Source organism: Epinephelus lanceolatus, chromosome 4 (genome assembly GCF_041903045.1).
Source record: "Epinephelus lanceolatus isolate andai-2023 chromosome 4, ASM4190304v1, whole genome shotgun sequence".
Taxonomy (NCBI): Eukaryota; Metazoa; Chordata; class Actinopteri; order Perciformes; family Serranidae; genus Epinephelus; species Epinephelus lanceolatus.
Window position 1 is genome coordinate 36,620,098 of NC_135737.1, and position 19,200 is coordinate 36,639,297.

Here is a 19,200-nt window from a genome sequence, read left to right on the forward strand (position 1 = left end):
CAAGGTCACATGTTGGAGTGAATCTGCAGAGACGGCCTTGTCTGTGCCGGCATTAACGCTGAGTGGCTGGCAAGAAGCGTGCGTGTACATACATACGGTATACGCTTACATTAGTGCACACGTGGGCTGTCTACATGTGAGTGTGCCGGCACGTGTGGGAGAGCGAACACGTGTTGAAAAGTGATTTTAGCGATGAATTGTACACCTGTAAACGCTTGGTGATCTCTGGTCCACTGAAAGTTGAATGTTTCCACAGTCATGAAACAATACAGACAGATCCTCTGCTCATTAAGTGTTGCATCACACCAGATCTGGCAACCCAACACCCTTTTTGTGAGAGACTAATTTGCTCTGTTAAATATGTAATCCAATCAGTAAAAGGGATACAATAACGGTAGAGGTACTATAAACTCAGTGAACTGAATCAGAGTGTCTCTCCCTCTATTTCTCATCCTTTTATCTAACCCTTCACACAATTACTTAAAGATTGAAGAGGCAGCTTTTAATCGTGCTGTATCACTCAGTCAAGGTATTAAATCTGACCTGGTTTATCTTGCTACAGGCGCGTACAAGTTTTCTGTTTCCTAATAAGACTCCAGTTCCTCCTCTCCTACAGTGTAGCTAAAGTTGCAGCAGAGAGGGAGTTCAATAAAACTGCAAGCACAAATTTATGTAGTGTATATACAGTACAGGCCAAAAGTTTGGACACACCTTCTCATTCAATGCGTTTTCTTTATTTTCATGACTATTTACATTGTAGATTCTCACTGAAGGCATCAAAACTATGAATGAACACATGTGGAGTTATGTACTTAACAAAAAAGGTGAAATAATTGAAAACATGTTTTATATTCTAGTTTCTTCAAAATAGCCACCCTTTGCTCTGATTACTGCTTTGCACACTCTTGGCATTCTCTCCATGAGCTTCAAGAGGTAGTCACCTGAAATGGTTTTCCAACAGTCTTGAAGGAGTTCCCAGAGGTGTTTAGCACTTGTTGGCCCCTTTGCCTTCACTCTGCGGTCCAGCTCACCCCAAACCATCTCGATTGGGTTCAGGTCCGGTGACTGTGGAGGCCAGGTCATCTGCTGCAGCACTCCATCACTCTCCTTCTTGGTCAAATAGCCCTTACACAGCCTGGAGGTGTGTTTGGGGTCATTGTTCTGTTGAAAAATAAATGATCGTCCAACTAAACGCAAACCGGATGGGATGGCATGTCGCTGCAGGATGCTGTGGTAGCCATGCTGGTTCAGTGTGCCTTCAATTTTGAATAAATCCCCAACAGTGTCACCAGCAAAACACCCCCACACCATCACACCTCCTCCTCCATGCTTCACAGTGGGAACCAGGCATGTGGAATCCATCCGTTCACCTTTTCTGCGTCTCACAAAGATCTCAAATTTGGACTCATCAGACCAAAGCACAGATTTCCACTGGTCTAATGTCCATTCCTTGTGTTTCTTGGCCCAAACAAATCTCTTCTGCTTGTTGCCTCTCCTTAGCAGTGGTTTCCTAGCAGCTATTTGACCATGAAGGCCTGATTGGCGCAGTCTCCTCTTAACAGTTGTTCTAGAGATGGGTGTGCTGCTAGAACTCTGTGTGGCATTCATCTGGTCTCTGATCTGAGCTGCTGTTAACTTGCGATTTCTGAGGCTGGTGACTCGGATGAACTTATCCTCAGAAGCAGAGGTGACTCTTGGTCTTCCTTTCCTGGGTCGGTCCTCATGTGTGCCAGTTTCATTGTAGCGCTTGATGGTTTTTGCGACTCCACTTGGGGACACATTTAAAGTTTTTGCAATTTTCCGGACTGACTGACCTTCATTTCTTAAAGTAATGATGGCCACTCGTTTTTCTTTAGTTAGCTGATTGGTTCTTGCCATTATATGAATTTTAACAGTTGTCCAATAGGGCTGTCGGCTGTGTATTAACCTGACTTCTGCACAACACAACTGATGGTCCCAACCCCATTGATAAAGCAAGAAATTCCACTAATTAACCCTGATAAGGCACACCTGTGAAGTGGAAACCATTTCAGGTGACTACCTCTTGAAGCTCATGGAGAGAATGCCAAGAGTGTGCAAAGCAGTAATCAGAGCAAAGGGTGGCTATTTTGAAGAAACTAGAATATAAAACATGTTTTCAATTATTTCACCTTTTTTTGTTAAGTACATAACTCCACATGTGTTCATTCATAGTTTTGATGCCTTCAGTGAGAATCTACAATGTAAATAGTCATGAAAATAAAGAAAACGCATTGAATGAGAAGGTGTGTCCAAACTTTTGGCCTGTACTGTGTATATATATATATATATATATATATATATATATATATATATATAGGCATAGTCCATCATTCAGTTTCTTCGCAGTAAGAAAAGATAACTCAATAACTTAATCTCTACGTCACTCCCTGACTATGATAGCAAAGATAACATTGTAATATCCAGCTCCCTATTACATTATGTTCTGCACATTCCTCCTGATAGCAACTATAAAATCAAATAGATTCACACTAGGTGGAAAATTGGTATTACATTAAAATAATAGTTATGCAAATCATAATGGCAGAAGGGCCCGAGGTGTGCAAGTGTAACAGTGTGAATGTGAGTTAAATATGGATTCTCAACTCTCTGTGCAGTTAATTCAAACCAAGAGGAAGACATAATACAAATGGAGAAACTCCGAAATCTCAAGAGCACATACTGTACACAGTGGGGATCCCAGAGAGTCTGCAGGGGCGAGAGACTCTCTGGTGAATATCATCATGGAACCAAACTGACCCCATTTGCAAACAGTACCAGTGGGGAGCGGCTGAGGCCTCTGCGGGCTGGCACCATCCTGTCTGCAGTGTTGGATATTTCTTACAGTCAGAATATACATGTAGCTCAAAGCATTTAAAAAAGAAAAATAAAGTCCTGGGTGTCTTTTAAAAAGAATTATTCAAATGTCAGTGTTTGAGTTTTTGTTGTTATCGTTAAATTTTTAATAATATCTTCACGACACATATCAGTTTTGTAATATCATTATTCTCATGCAGTTTCACATGCAGTTGATAATGAAATAATTTTTCCCTGACGCCCAAAATACATGGGATACAGTTGCAGCAAGACATGTCTGCCACAGCATGTCCGCAGCAGAGCGAGTCCATTATGATCAACTGAAGCTGCTACACTGACCACAAAAGCTGCACTTGCCAGCCAAGGCACCACGCCGCTCAATGTTATATTTACGCGGCGAGTGTATTTTTTTTTCTCTGTGTGTGGCTTCGCAGCCCTCCAATAGGTAAAAACTACATAGAAGTGGGTAAAAAATAAGTATAACCTGTTTAAAAATGATAAAAATGATCAAATCGATGCATCCTGTTGTTAAAATGATCCAGTAAATTCATTTAGAAGCAAGTAATATAACCTATGCGCCTCTAAATCCTGCCTAACCAACTGCATTATCACTTGGCAAAACTCAATACACACACAGTGAAGCTGGCAGCAACCACACACTGCAAAAACTGATTCTGTGTATCAAGTAAAATCCCAACTCTGCCCCCAATACGTGACGCGACATGACTGTGCCCCATGTCTTTATGTCGGAATTTTGTGGGGGAGGCCCTCTGGGTACGGGGCCACCCATTGGCAGATCCGCAACTGGGTTTTACAACCCACTTTTATAAGGGTTTTCAGCACTTTCTTTGTTTTTGTTTTAGCAAAATAGCTAAAAAATAGACACTTTAAGTTTCCTGCCTGCCATCCAACAGCAGACAGAAACAGTTAGTGACTAGCTGGTGAACATTGTGGTGTATTTAGAAGCTAAAGAGTCAGATATTTCCCCTAGGAGTGTGTGGAGACCAAAAACAGAGCTAAAAGGATGCATGCTTACATTTTTAAAGTGTGCTGAGTCTGCTGGGTGTGTGAATAAGCAACTGTTTGTCAACATGTTGAGCACAAAAACTTTTAAGCTGGTGATATGTCAACATGATCACAGTGCACTACAGGCTTTTCTACTGTCTGCAGTAACCAATCACTGTTACTCATTCATATCGACTTCATAAGGTCACATGACTGTTGTTTTTACAGCTTGTTCCTCTGCCCCCAGGTGGCCTAAGAAATCAGTCAAGGCTGCTTTAAAGTATTCTCATTACTGTCCAACAGCTCATTAGAATATCACTGTGCATGAAGACAAACTATATTTGGACTAAACATTAATTATCTCCTGTGTCCTCCCAGGAGGAGAGCTGGTCCACCTGCCACCTTACCTCCGTATGGACTTCCTGTTGAACCGCGGCGTGCCACTGGCAGCCCGAGGTGGAGGGGTCAGCAGCAGCAGTGGCAGCAGCAGCAGTGGTGGAGGAGGAGGAGGAGGCGGAGGTGGTGGTAGTGGAGGAGGAGGAGCAGGAGCAAGTGGAGTTGGTGCTGGTGCTACAGGGGAAACAAGAGGAGCAGGAGGAGGTGGAGGAGGAGCCATGGGCCAGACCTGCCTGGAACCCCAGAGGAGCCGTACCCTGAAGAGGCCACCTCCCATGGAGCCCACCCCCATGGAAGTGCCGTCACCCAGGGAGGTGCAGCAGTGGCAGCCAGGAACTGCCTCCACCCTCCCCCACAGGGATGTCCGGGAGAGGGGAGAGGCCCGGGGTGAGGTCCGGGCAGAGGTCCCCTCCTCGGGAGACCTGGCCCAAGCACAGGCTGCCAAGCTCAGCACTTCCCAGGAGTCACTGCTGGACTCCAGAGGACACCTGAAACAGAGCAACAACCCCTATGCCAAGTCTTACACTCTGGTATAACACTGGGACACACACTGGACTGCTTCAGACAACAGGACTACTGCAGACACACTGGAGAAGGAAGGACAGGAGACAGACGACAGGCACAGGATGGACAGTTTACCACAACAGAAATTGTTGTATATAGAGCCTTTCTGAAGTGGATGCTTTTCTTTGAGTCTGTCTTTCTTTCTTTCACTCTTTTCTTTCTTTCCTCTCTCGCTCTTCTCTGTTGCTTTCACACTTTTCATTCTCTCACACCTCGCTCCTCTTCTGATGAATTTTCTCTCACAGTTTTTATTTTCTACTTGAGTATTCTTTTATTCTAAAGTGACAACATATGAGGATTGCCAAAATGATTTATTTAAAAATTTGAGAAAGAGAAAAAATACTATTGAATTTATATCAAGGACAATTATAGTCATTATTATTATTACTATTATTATTATATAAAAAGAAAAAAATATCTAAAAAACAAGAAGGGAAAGGGAGGAGGAGGAGGACTCTGCAGGAGAACATTGCTTTCTTAATTTATTTTTATTTTATTGTCGCAGTGTGATGAAATCTGTGATTGGGTAACTGAGGGGGTTTTTAGCACTACAAAGAGCCAATAGAGGAGAAGAAGAGTGATGCCGGACATGACCGCCAATGCTGACCAATCGTAATGTTTTTCAACCTTTCTGACGACTGCATGGCGACTGATCAAATGACAATTAATAGGAATGGCTGGAAATCCAAAAAAAAAAAGAGAGAATTTTTGTCACACTATGAAATTATACAATGTGAATATATATAAAGAGATCACTTTTATTTGTGGATATTACGGGGAAAATGATTTGGTTAATAAAGTCCTTAGTCATGTTTGCACACATCTGACTTTGATTCATATTGGTGGAGCCCAACATTCGTCCATGTCTCTGTTTGTCCCACTCTCTATGACCTATGTTTTGCTCACACTTTCCACCTGTCACTTGGCAGCTGTGGCTCAGGAGGTAGAACAGGTTGTCCACTAATTGGAAGATCAGTGGTTTGACCCCCTGCTCCTCCAGTCTGCATGCCAAAGCAACCTTGAGCAAGATACTGAACCCCCTATTGCTCCCAATGGCTGTTCCATTGGTGTGTGAGTGTGTTAAATCCTGAGTAGTGTAGGTCCATTCACCATTTACTTAGGTTCTTATTGGTTCGACTTGAAGTGGACCATCCTTAAATCTATGCCTGATAATTACGTCTTCAATTTGACATCAGGAACTATGCTGAGAACTGGCATGTGGTTATTAACTTTGGCACCTAATGGCTTGTGTTCCCATTGTCACAGGTTTAATGGGGTGTACTGTTTATACGAGTAATTTCCTTCCTCACATTGTTAAATATAAGAGGGGCCGGTAAAATCCAGTATAACACAAGATAATAGCAAAGAAAAGCCTGAAGATATAAACATAATTTGGTTTTGCGGAATATATTACTGATTGTATTTTATCCGGTTTATCATGTCGTGATCCCTCAGATTTGTGACGTGAACCACTGATGAATTTTGAGGATTAGACCTTTTTGTTCCTGCAGTAGTTTGGGTCAAAGTGCATCGGTTTTCCTTTCAGCGCTGGTTTCTCTCCCTTTCTGTTACACTCACTCTTTCCTCTCTTTTTTGCCAAGTCACTTCGTTGTTTTTGTATCTCTAAGTTTAACACAATCTTCTCCACACTGATTTATTTGAGGAATGACTAAACTAAGGTCATGTGAATTGCACAGTACTCTCTAGTCTGACCTGCCAAACAATGGTGACCCTCTTGCCTAAAGGGGGTCAAACAGAGGGTCAAACCACTGCTGAGATCCAATCCATTTAAAACCTGATATCCCAACACAGCAGTGACCAAACAGTCATCGATTAAGCTTCACAAGCGTCATACTTTTGTTTAATTTGTGACCTTATTAGATGACAAATATCTGGCTGCAATATGGAGGGTTAAAGGGTCACTACAATGATTTATGTCAGTTCATTAGTCATAATGTCATCACAGATATTTCAGCCTGGGCTTGCAACCTGCAGTGCTTGTTTACAACAGAAAGCCTCAGTTACATTCTTGGGGCTTGAAGGGGTCTAATGGAAGACACCGTTGAATTGCATGATGCGGCGTGTGGCATCTGGTGTTTTGGGGTTTCGGGGAGTCAGTCATTTCTACACTGACTTAAAAAATTGGCGTCACAAGTTTTACAACTCTATGACAGGGCAATACGATTACTCGTGGAAGTACTCTTAACACACACAAACTTCTGTTTGCATATAATTTACATTTTCCCCAGATAATAAAGCTTGGAAAGCTGTTTATGTTTTTAACAATTCATTTAAAAATAGCAGACTTGGATTTAAAGCCTGTTTCAAATGAACAAAAAGGTGTCGTGAAAAAAACAGATTCTGCAATAAGCTTTTAAGATGATTTTTTTTTTAAGGGATTACCTTGAAGACTTGACAGTAAGTATAGGAAATACTTTCACATCCACGTACTACATAAACAGAGCTCTGGCACACAAATATATTATTATTCTAATAATAAAACAAACCTGTCATATTTACTGAGTAGGATTATTCATGTGTAGAAGTTGTTTTCATGCATTAATGAATTGCAGCAAATGGAAAGTCAGTGAGAGGTGATTTCTCCAACTCTCCAGCAGGAAGCATACAAAGGTGAAGAACAACCTTGGCGTATCACAAACATGGTACTACCACCCTTAAAAAAATGAAATATGACATGTTTGCATTGCTGCAGCTGTGTCTTGGTTTTGATCAACAGATGGCGCTGTGCAGTCACTGAATTGTGTCCATTTGCTGTTCACAGGGAGGGAGCATAAGGACTCTGAGCACTGGAAAAAGGATGGTTCAGCACCAAAACTATTTGTGACAACCTGGAGAGAGACATCAAGGGCAACCCAGCAGTCTGTTCCAGTGTGTGTCTGCCATTTGCAGGAGCACACCACCCTGAACACAGTGAATTATTCATGCCAGCACTGACACAGGAACCTAGATCAGGTTTACACTGTCACACTGATCCCCACTGTGCCTGAGTGTGTGGATGAGACAGCAGTGGCAGGGGAAAGATTGCATCTACACAGTTATATATGCATATAAACACACACGCATGCCATAATAATCTTTAGGGAAATCGATCCCACTGATGTAGAATTAGGTATTTCTGTTGCTTAGCAGAAAATGAAAAAAACATTATCTGCTGTTTTCTGTGTGTCTGTGTCAGAGAGGAAGCAAATGTCATGCAACAAAAAACATCTGCTGCATATTTGAATACTGAGCCTGCTGATGTACCAGGAAAACTTCATGCAAATGATTCCAAGAAAATGGCCACACCAGAGATAAAATTTACTGTGGGTGGATTACAGTAATTGCAGTTTTTTTTTTTTTTTTTTTTTTTTTTATATCTGTGCACTCCCCTCACTGGTGTGAGGCAGTATAATGAAGATAGATGGCCCACCTACACACTGAGAGGACATTATGGCTGTGCAGTTGCCCTCATACATTAGGAAGGAACAGGATTGAGTGTTAGTGTGTGACTCGCCTCCTGGCTGCAGGCTATTATCACACCTCCCAACGCGCTCAGCAGCCAGAGAGGGGAAACTCTGAGATAGGAAAATGGAAGAAGGAGGTTTCAGATACAATAAGATTGTAGAATGGTTCCCTTTTTTTGCCTGATGTACCCCCACGGCCCTGTCAGAGGAACTTAGGTGTCCCTTATTCTACACCACCCTCCGTGCTCCAATTTTTTTTTTTAGATTTTATATAGAAGTTGATATTGTTAAAATATTTCTTTTTCTGACAACTGAATTGTCAAATGTATTTATTTAATATTATGTGTGGTCTGGAGATGTCACTGGTATATCCTTACAGAAGCATAATGCATTCACTTGAGAAACAAAATTAATGAAATCACTGTATCAGAATTATGGGGAAAAAAATAATGAAAAAATTCTGCTCTGGGAAAAAAAAAGTTATTACATCAGAATTATGGGAAAAATTTTGATGAAAAAAAATCTGCATTGTTATTCTGAAAAAAAAATATTGTGTCAGAATTATTGGAAAAAAAACTGATGAAAAGAACTGCTCAATTCCCAAATAAATTATGTTATTATAGCAGGATTATGGGAAAAGTTTTAATTTAAAAAAATCTTCTGTGTTATTTTCGGAATAAATTAAATTATTATAGCAGAATTAAAAGAAAAATTTCAATGAAAAAACAATTTTGGTCTTGTTTTTCAGAATTAAGCTAAACATGAGCAGATTTTTTTCCATGAAAACTTTGCTCATAATAAATAAAATAAGATAAAATAAAATAAAGATAAAATGATAATAATAATCTCGTTATTTCAGAACATAAATGTATAAAGTGAACCATTCAGAAAAATACAGCAGAATTTATTTCTCAAGTGAACACATCACGCTTCCGTATATTCTGTCCAATTACAAGCCTGGAGTACTGGTGTGGGCGGAGTTAACCTTTGACATGGGCTGCTTTCACGTGCTGCCGCGGGGCTAGGTGCAGGAGTATTCCAACTTTGCTTATTACTAGTTATATAATAAACATGTCAAAGCAAATACCCATAGCAACAAATTTAAAGAAACTATGGCTGAAGGAGTAAAACGTGAATGAAACACGTGAAGAGTTGCCTGTCTTGTATGAAGCTAAATCAGCAGACTTGGGGCCAGTGTTCACTGAAACACGAACTAAAGTCAGGAAATGTCACCTGCTCTTCATGGAGTCATTGCCAAACTTTCACTGACATCTTGCAGCGTGAGGAGACTGTTTTCTACAACCAACGGGATTTAAACGCGTCTGCGGCTATCAATGAAACTTGTTGCCAAAACTTGGCAGATGGTGTGGATTATATTGAAACCATCTCCATATTCAGCTCCAAGCCACGCCGCCTGCTCCATGATGTACACCGGCTGTAGTCACGGTAAGATAAAACTACTGTGGAGCCCGCCGTGGCTGTTTTCATGACTATACATACTGAGGTCATTAATAATGAATATGATGCGGTCACGGAAGATGCACCGGAGTCTTGAGATGGTTTGTCACTTTGTTTTGGCTTTGCTTGTGAGAGTGGTTAATTGTTTTGTGTTTGCAGGAGGACACGTGAGATTGGAAGATGTTTGATGGTGTTTGTTTAGGTCTGGATGGTTTTCCTTTGGCTCTGCTGTAGTTTACTTACCACAGTTACACTTGTCCAGTGAATGTGAGAGGCCACTATGTCAAGCCTGTGCTCATTATCAGGGAGTAATATTGTAAGAAATATTTATGGCTTATTTATTTATTTATTGTTGAGGGCATCACCAACGTAAATTTGGGACAAAACAATGATCATGGAACATGTAGACTCCAAAGAAACAAATCAAAACACCTAGACCTATCCATTTACAGGCCTGCCCATTTCTTATTTTCTGTCAATGCCACTGATTTATCAACAACTAGCTCCATTTAGCCCACCTTTTACTGTTAGACAACCTCTTTGTCTTTAAACTAAAATTTGTAACTGTTTATCCATCACTTTTAGCTATCTGCCACTTGCTTATGCATTTTTCAAGCTATTTCAATCATTTATCCATTACTGTCAGGCTATTCAATAGCCTATGTTTAAGCAACTCTTTGAATCAATTCCTTTGAGGCGGTGTTGGGAAGGTTACTTTCAAAATATAATAGGTTACAGATTACTAGTTACCCTGTTAAATGCAATAATGTAAGTATTTTAATAACTTACTTTTTGATTACCTTTCTGAAAATGTCTGTAAATAGGCTGTGCCAAAAGAAGGCATGTCTGAATAGATGCAAAGCAACAGGATGAATATTTTATTCTATATGAACTTTTAGCCAGTGGCGTTGTTAGATCTGGGTGTCCGAGGCTTCAGCCCTGACTTTTTTATGTAAAAGTTGCTCACTTTAAATGCTGTATATACTGCAGGGTAGTTGAAATTATAATTATATATCATCATTTAGTTGCTGATTACATTTTGTATTATTAATCAAAGTCTTTAAAGCAACTAAAGCAGACAAATAAGTGCAGTTGAGTAAAGTAGCATATAATGGAAATACTCATATACAAGTACCTCAAATTTATCTAAATTTTAATTACAGTAGATGCAAAGTACTCTGTTTATACTCAGTACTACTAATATTTTTAATATCACAGTTCATAATTAATCTGGAAAATAAAATTTGAAAAATAAATAAGATGCCAGAATACATTTCTTTTAAAAAATCATTAAAATAGAGCTTGATCACCCCGAGACCCACCCACCAGAGGTCTTGGTCAAGTCTGCACTGTCCTCAAATCACCTCTGCTTTTGACTGAAAATAACACATTTTGATGCAACCCCTTTGTAATCATCAATAGTTTAGGCAACTATTTAAACATTTACCAAATACTGTTAGCCATCTATTTAACCAGTGGTCCACTTATTTTAGTGAAATTATTTAACCTTTCATCCAACATATTTAACTAAACCATCAGTTTATTAGTTACATCTAGCGTCACTCTCTGTTTCATACATTTATCCCTTATGTGTTTATGCACTCTACACTGCCACACCTGCTGTAGGTGCTGGTAGCAACAGCTGATTATATATGTTAATATCTTACCAAAATCAAATGCAAATGAGTTGTCTCACAAACTTTTCACGAACCCTGTCAACTAAGCACCGCCGGGAGTCAGTTTCTTTTAACTGTCCACAGAGGATACTGTAGCATGACGTGCAATGTCAGTGTGCAGAAGCAGGTTCGAAATAGACCTGCGTCCTCCCAGCTGGGTTTCATAATGAGGTGCCTGAAGAGTTGGCAGGAGACAGGGGGGTAAATTAGAGAGCATGAAACGGAAGGACTTTCCCCCTGTGTTTCTCACAGCACTCCCCTAATCATTATTTTTCTTCTCTACTCTGTTTTGACCTCCATCTTCCTCCTCTCTCCGTCTCAGATTACTCTATTGATCTGGCAGTCCGTCTGTCCTTGTCCTCAGTGAAGGACTTGAGGAGCACAGGTTGTTTCTGACAAGAAAATTATTTCCCATGAGGTTCTTTTGTCAGACAGGACAAAGTGACCTGTTCACAGCAGCTAACTGGTTACACCACCACACCTACAGTATTTCTCCCATGGATTAAGGCCGTGGACTTAAAGCGAATGCATATCTTGCAGTATCTGACATTGAACTGCTGTTGCTGAACTTTGATTTGAGGTTGGTGGTCAAAGCTGCAGCCTTTTTAAACATTATGGGTTTCCCTTCCAGGTCAGTTAGGGTAAAGTAACCACCTTACTTTTCTCTGTACATCCTGTAGGGTAAGACATTACATGTTAAATGTTTTGACAATATGTCTGAGGGACAGATGTGCATGGACAGCTATGGTCTTTACGTGTCTCATGCTAATGACCACAATTAAATGATGGAGAGTCTTATTAAGAGGCGTCAATGTCTAAAGGGGCTGTTAATCATACTTGTAATTGGTCATAGATAATTAGACATGAACCACGTGTCTGCTGAATGTATTGTATCACAGACGGATAATCTATTGTAGCATGCTACATAATAAGGAGTTAGATTTTGATCTTTAATAAAGCTGTGTGCGGAGCAAGGCACTAATACCACCAGCGTCCAAGGGTTTGAATCTCAGTAGAGCCGCTGCTGCATTCACTCTTGCTATTGTAATGTGCTTGAGATAAGCTTCCACCAACTGCTCACATAACTGATCTGATTTGAGCTCAAGCTGTCAACAGAGGGACTTAGAGTGACCTACTGTACACAGCTGGTTTCTCAAAAAGGGACTTTTCAGTAGGACTGTAACACTGGCAAACCAAACAAGAGTAAATCTTTCAGAGTACTGCGACTTATTTCATCATTCAACAATGATGGATTGCGAGAGAGGCGTGTTGTCAGCTCAGTGATTTGTTTGTTTGCACACTACTTGTCTGGAGAGTCTCCTTATTTGCTTAACTTAAGTCAGTGTCTTGAGAAGGATAACACCGCTTTACTTCAACCTGAAGCAGTTTTTCTAGCAGTAGACTCTAAAACACAACAGAAGTCATGCAATACATATTTTAATTATGTAAAATATATATATAAAAAAAATAAGTGTAAGCCTCCCACAAATGGCAAGCATCAAAAATAATAAGGGCTGAGGGTTTTCTTGAAGGTGTAGAGTGAGGAGGAGTCTCTGATGTCTTTAGGGAGTGAGTTCCAGAGGGTGGGAGCAGCAATGGAAAAGGCCCTGTCCTCCCAGGTGTGGTGGTTATTCCTGGTGGGAGGGGACAGGAGGTTTGCATCAGCAGACCTGAGAGTGCGGGAGGGAGTGTGCCGGTGGAGGAGCTCAGACAGGTAGGGGGGAGCCAGGTTGTGATGATGAAGAGTTTGAAGTGGATGCACTGGGGGATGGGGAGCCAGTGGAGGTTATGAAAGATGGGGGTGATGTGGTCACGAATGCGAGAGTGTGTGAGAAGACGAGCAGCAGAGTTCTGGATATACTGTAGTTTCTTGAGTGTTTTGGCCGACAAACCGTAGAGGAGACTATTGCAGTAGTCCAGTCTGGTAGTGATGAATGTGTGGATGAGAGTCTGTGCAGCTGAAAAGGAGAGCGATGGACGGAGGTGGGTAATATTCCTGAGATGGAAGAAGGCTGGAAAATAAACCAAAGACCTAGAGGAAAAAAAATGTCATCCACCCAAAACCTAAAGGCCCAGACACACCAAGCTGGCATCAAGGAACTAGTGGTGAAGATGGCTGACTGTGTCGCCCCACGTCGCCTGTGTCTCGGCCAAAAAGTTGCATTTGGACACACCGCAAAGACCACAGCCAATGGACAAGTAACACAAATGCTCTGTTTGATAATCTTACCTTATAAGACAAGTTTGTTGTGATCTTACGCCCTCTTGACTTGAGTTGCTTGTTCACTTTCTGAACTTTCATTTCCCTTCTTGTGCTCGTCAGAGTGATTTCTTTCACCGACGGTCTAATGCCATTAGTGACATGCTATAACGTTTCAAGGCCACAAGAGTTACAGCATACCAGGAGTGCTATAGATTGCCCGAGTTACTTAACACTGGGACATTTTTTTCAGTTGCCACTCGTGCTATGTTGGTATCTTTTGTAGTTTCTTCTAACCTAGCAAGGTATAGTATTGCACACAGTTACATAATACATTACAACTGCACGTCCTAATGTAGTCTCTCTGCTGATTTCCACAAAAAGGGAGTTTTTATTTCCATAAAAACAACAGAAAATGATGTGACTTACCCCAATTTAAAGCAGATTGTCTTGTCATTTTCACATATTTATCTAGACAGATGAAACCGTTCTGACCTTTTGTGTCCCACTGTGCCTGTGTGTATTATTTTCTCAGCAATAATGGAGAAAAAATGGGACATTATTTGGAGATTATATCCTGAATTATATCCTGACCTTCAGGTTAATCCACAGTCTCTGAGAAATGTCCTCAAAATGCAGCGCTCCTTCAAATAAATGTTTATATATTTGTGACATTCTAATTTCCCCACAGAAGTATGAATTCACCTCCAGGTAGATTTGCCAGATGATACAGTACACTCTGCAGGACCCAATTTTGCATCAAGGCTGTATTCTTTGAGGATACATCAGCAGTTTGTTGGTTCTTTTCCACAGGGATTTTGGTCCGCAGTGACTCAATGGCATCATGCAGTTTCTGCAGTTTTTTAGCCTGAGGTGCTGTGCTGGGTTATGGTCTGTGCAGGCATCGGGGTAAACTGCACCCACGTGGTCCTGGCGCCGTCCTGAGATGATGACATGGTGTATTAATCCGCTTAAAGTTTCCAGAGGAGGGAGGATGGGGGGAGCAACACTTCTCAAAAATATTACTCCAAAACCATTAACCTGTGCAGTGAGTTGAACACAATGCAGAGTGGATCCGTGGAATCACGCTATCTAAGGCAAATTCTGACATCAGCACAACAGAATCAAGACAATCAGTTTGACTTGATAATGTTTTACAGTTTTCAGTCACACCGCTTTGGGATTAATGGAACACTGCTTCCTCGTTGTGTTTTTGTCAGCTGACGGACATAGAAGCGGACCTGCTGCTTTAACCCGTCTGCTGTGAGGTTAAAAAGGTTGTGCAGTCAAAAATGACCCCCTGAGCTTTTGTTAGGCCCAAACAAATCTGACCGTCCTCCTCTGATATATTATCAGATCTGATTAACCACCTCTGAGGGTCTTTGCCTTTATCAGATGTACAGGTGTTGGCATCCTTGTTGCCTGCTTGGCTGAGACATGTACCATGTTACAGCTGAAATACATGGAGCAGAGTTGCGTTGTGTCACGTAGGTGGAGCGGAGCAGTGTTTTTCACATGCTACACTAACACCGTCTTTGCAGCGTGTGGTTGCTGCCAGCTTCACGGTGTGTGTATTGAGTTTACCAATTGATAATGTACTTATTTATGGAAGGTTTGGCAGTATACACAACACTAACTACCACTGAGGTAATTAACTGGCTCATTTTAACTACGGGATGCACTGATTTATTTGTTTTAGTGTGAAATGTAAAAACACACACAGTGTTGCTCTGCTGCTTCGCATTGCCTCTGGTACAATGAGGTATTAATTTTCATAATTTTTAAATAGAGTGTACTCATTTTTTACACAGTTCTATGAAGTTCTTACCTGTTGAAGGGCCACGTAGCTGCACATAGAGAAAAAAAGATAGACCGGGCATCTAAAAAGAACGATAAGCAGCATGGTTTTTGTGGTCAGTGTAGCAACTTCAGTTGAGTATAACGAATGCGCTCTGCTGTGGGTGTACTGTACTACTGTGATGCACCCCGAATCATTGGTGAGGAAAGCAAAGCAGAGCCTGTTTTACCTGGACGCTGGAGGAAATTCCAAGTGACCCCGCAAATACTGAGGAATTTCTATTCCTGCACCATCGAGAGCTCTCTGATGGTAACATCACCACCTGGTAAAGAAACAGCACCAAAGAGTGGTTCATTCGGCTGAACATACAATCAGCGCTTCTCTACCTTGCCTAAAGGATGGTTACACCAGGCGTTGCAAGAATAAGGCCAGGAAAGTCATTCCAGATTCTAACCACCCCCAGATAATGACCTTTTCTCCCTGTTGAGGTCAGGAAGAAGGTGCCAGTTACACTAAGTCAGTACTGAGAGGCGCTGGAAGAGTTTCTACCTTCAGGCCACAAGGATCCTAAATGAAGACACTGCCTAAGACTGCACAGTTTAATATTCATTATTACAGTCTTTTCTTAATGTACACGTTGAAAGAACTGGCAGCATTACATCTCACTGAAATTGTATTTTATATAATTTTATTAAGTGAAAAGAAAAGAAAAAATCTTTAGTGAAAGATATAGTCATTATAGTCCTGTGAAAATATATTAGATAGTCCTCTGAAGAGGGATTTGCAACTGTGAAGGTGAGGTCTCATTAGCGAGGGAGAAAACCAGGTATAAATAGCACCTGGTTTCTGGGGTTGATTCACAATCACAAGGTCAGTGGAGCAGGAGTGCTGCTGGGGGGGGGAGGTTTCTAGGACATTGTTTGAACCTGAAGATGAAATGAGAAAATACACTCCATCACACATAGATAGAGTGAGATGGCACATGGGAGAGACAGAAAGAGGGATCATTTTGGGCAGAAATGATCTTTCACTTGTGCAGACGCTGGTCCAAATTGGATGTTTTAGTTTTAACACAGAAATTGAAGCAGTTTTCTTTATAGCTTCTCATTTGGCTGTTAAAGGTGATTGGTTTACTGAACGCTAAGGATTCCTTCGCCCCTCACATCATCATACTGCTGCACAAATGTTTATATTCACACTGTTTCAACATCTTCCTTAAGCAGAACGTGACAGGAAATATTAAGTTATTCTGATCACTGCTTGCTATCTGAAATGAAATCCTCATGCCAGCCTGAGCCACAAAGGAGAAGAAACCAGTGACTTCTCATCATCGTCATCTCCCTGTCCTGCAGGCTCCTAGACTTTATACCGCTCACTTATTACATGCTGGAGCGGCTACAGCTGCAGCAACCGTCACCCCTGTATCTAAGCTTAAAGCTATGGGTCATTTGACATCAGCTGATTCTGAACGTTTGCTTCGCCCTAAGGCTCAAGATATGCGTACTGATGAAAATGCCATGAGCCATTTGCAGGATTTACATCTTGCAAAGACAATATATAGATGCATCTGCAATTGCTGCTAGTAATCCTCTAGCTACAGTATGTCATGTTTAATCACTCGCCTAATATTGTAATAAATAAATATGCCTCTAACAGTTTATTTACTGAGGTGTTTGCTCAAGAACACTGCATAGCCTTTCGTTTGTGTTGGGAACTTCACTCTCTGTGTCATACCGCCAAATGTAACTGCTACCTGTATAAAGTTAACTCAAGAAGCCCTACTAGCAGCTGTGTTGCACAGTAAATAGAGTTGCATTCATGAAGTATTTATGTAGCAAACTCTGTTGGTAAAATATTAACAAAGAGTAGTCCCATTAGGTACGACGATCGATTGTATTGCTGTAGTCATAAAAATGCCACTTGATCCTTATCACGTTGCATTATATAACATGACTAATAGACTCTGTACTTACTGAATTATGTCTCTGTAGATGACATCACCCTCGACAGGATCAGCTGGTAACTGCTCTGTTGGACTGGACCTCACTGCTCTCAATAGAGAGCTCATGTTTGAGGCTGCTGACAGTTAACTGAAACTTAGATGCAGTATAACAACACCTCAGCCATGACTCCATATCACAAGTTCAGAGTTGATAGTCAGCTGTCATACAACAAAAAGCAAACGTGTGAACCTTACCCTAGATACTTAATGTCTAATATTCACTATGTTAATCACCTGAGACAAAGCAGACCGGATGACATACAGGTATCAGACAGTTGGCAGTAAGATAAAGGAAACCTGGATCTAATTTTAAAGAGACAGTTCACCCCAAAAACAAACACATATTTTTCTTCTTACCTGTAGTGCTCAATCTATGAATCTAGACTCTTTCCGTGTGAGTTGCAGATTGTTGAAGATATTGGCCATAGAGATGTCTACCTTCTCATAGGGCTGGCGACATGGACAAATATTCATATCTCCTTATTTTAAGGCTGAACAGCAATACACGCTATGTATCTGTATTTTCTACAAAATGGGCTACATGTTCCATTGCAAGTCAAAGCCACATTTGTTTATATTTTTAATTATTTTTATGGCTTTCCTTGCCTTTAATGATAGGACAGCATAGCATGAAGTGGGGAGAGAGAGAGAGAGAGAGAGAGAGAGAGAGAGAGGGAGTGACATGTAGTAGAGGGCTGCAGGCTGGAATCAAACCTGCAGTCACTGCAGCAAGGACTGAGCCTTTGTACATGGGGCCATGCTCTGTCCACTAAAGCACTGGCACCCCAAGTCAAAGCCACATTTGAGATGTCACAAGCACTTTTATAAAAACAGACTGTGATCAAAATAAATTGCATAGACACCTACCGACCTTTGATCGGCGTGCTCAACCAAAGTTACTTTATTTCCATCCCATATCAAGAATGCAAAAAGAGGAGGTGCTCTAGGAACTACACGGTGCCAGACCCTCTTTGACGGCCACGTCTGGCCCGTGTATTTTAAATACAGGAAGATGAAGAAGAACATGCAAAACATGTTTTGTTTTCCAGCTGCACATAATGTAAATGAAAAATGACATAAAATATATAGCAGGGCTGTACGTTAACATTTGCACACAGCACAGATACAAAACTACAACATGAATATAAAAGTATAATGTAGGTCTAAATCCATTGTAATTTGGAGCATTTAAAAATCCTTGTGGGGGGAGTTAAAAAGTCGTTATTCATGGCCTTTCAAATGAATCTAGTGCTGGAAGATGATTTAAATATTCTTCATTTATATAGGCTAATAATCTTATTTCTGTACACAGCATCAACAGAGAGGCCGAGGGAGGGAAGGAGCGAGAGACACTTTGTCCGCGTTATATACTCAACTCAACTCAGCCCAGCTCAACTCAGCATTATTTATACAGCACCTTTCATGCAAACATGCAGCCCAAAGTGCTTCACATGGCAAAATTGGAATGACACAGGCACAGACAAGAAAATATTAAAGATGAAATGTCTGTGTCTGTGATCGACCTCACACACATACTAGCAGCACAGTGCTGCATCACACGTGTGTAACTCATAATTTCAGTCATCTCACAGATTGATTTAGCGTCACATGTGCATATCGATATAAACAGTGTTGTCTAAATCTATATCTTGATTGAAACTATCGATACATAGTCGTTATAGCCATTACCTCTCGTAAATATAATGGAACTAGATGGTGTTGTGGTACTAAAAAAAATACATTTGAAAAACTCTTCAGCAATGTCTCTGACCTTGTTACTCAAGATAATGCACAGACCCTGT

At 40.9% G+C, this 19,200-nt stretch overlaps 1 protein-coding gene across 2 annotated transcripts in view; it reads left to right on the forward strand.

The window, feature by feature from the left end:
• The window catches only part of dscamb (Down syndrome cell adhesion molecule b), a 159,637-nt gene extending 154,402 nt beyond the window's left edge, over positions 1-5,235 (forward strand). Inside the window, exon 33 of one of the 2 annotated variants that reach the window (XM_033631714.2) lies at positions 4,219-5,235. In XM_033631714.2, coding sequence (XP_033487605.2) covers positions 4,219-4,772 — 554 coding nt within the window. In that variant the 3' untranslated portion in view covers positions 4,773-5,235. The remainder of the gene's footprint in view (positions 1-4,218) is intronic. The other variant, XM_033631713.2, reaches the window with a different exon arrangement.
• The last annotated feature ends 13,965 nt before the right edge of the window (positions 5,236-19,200 follow it).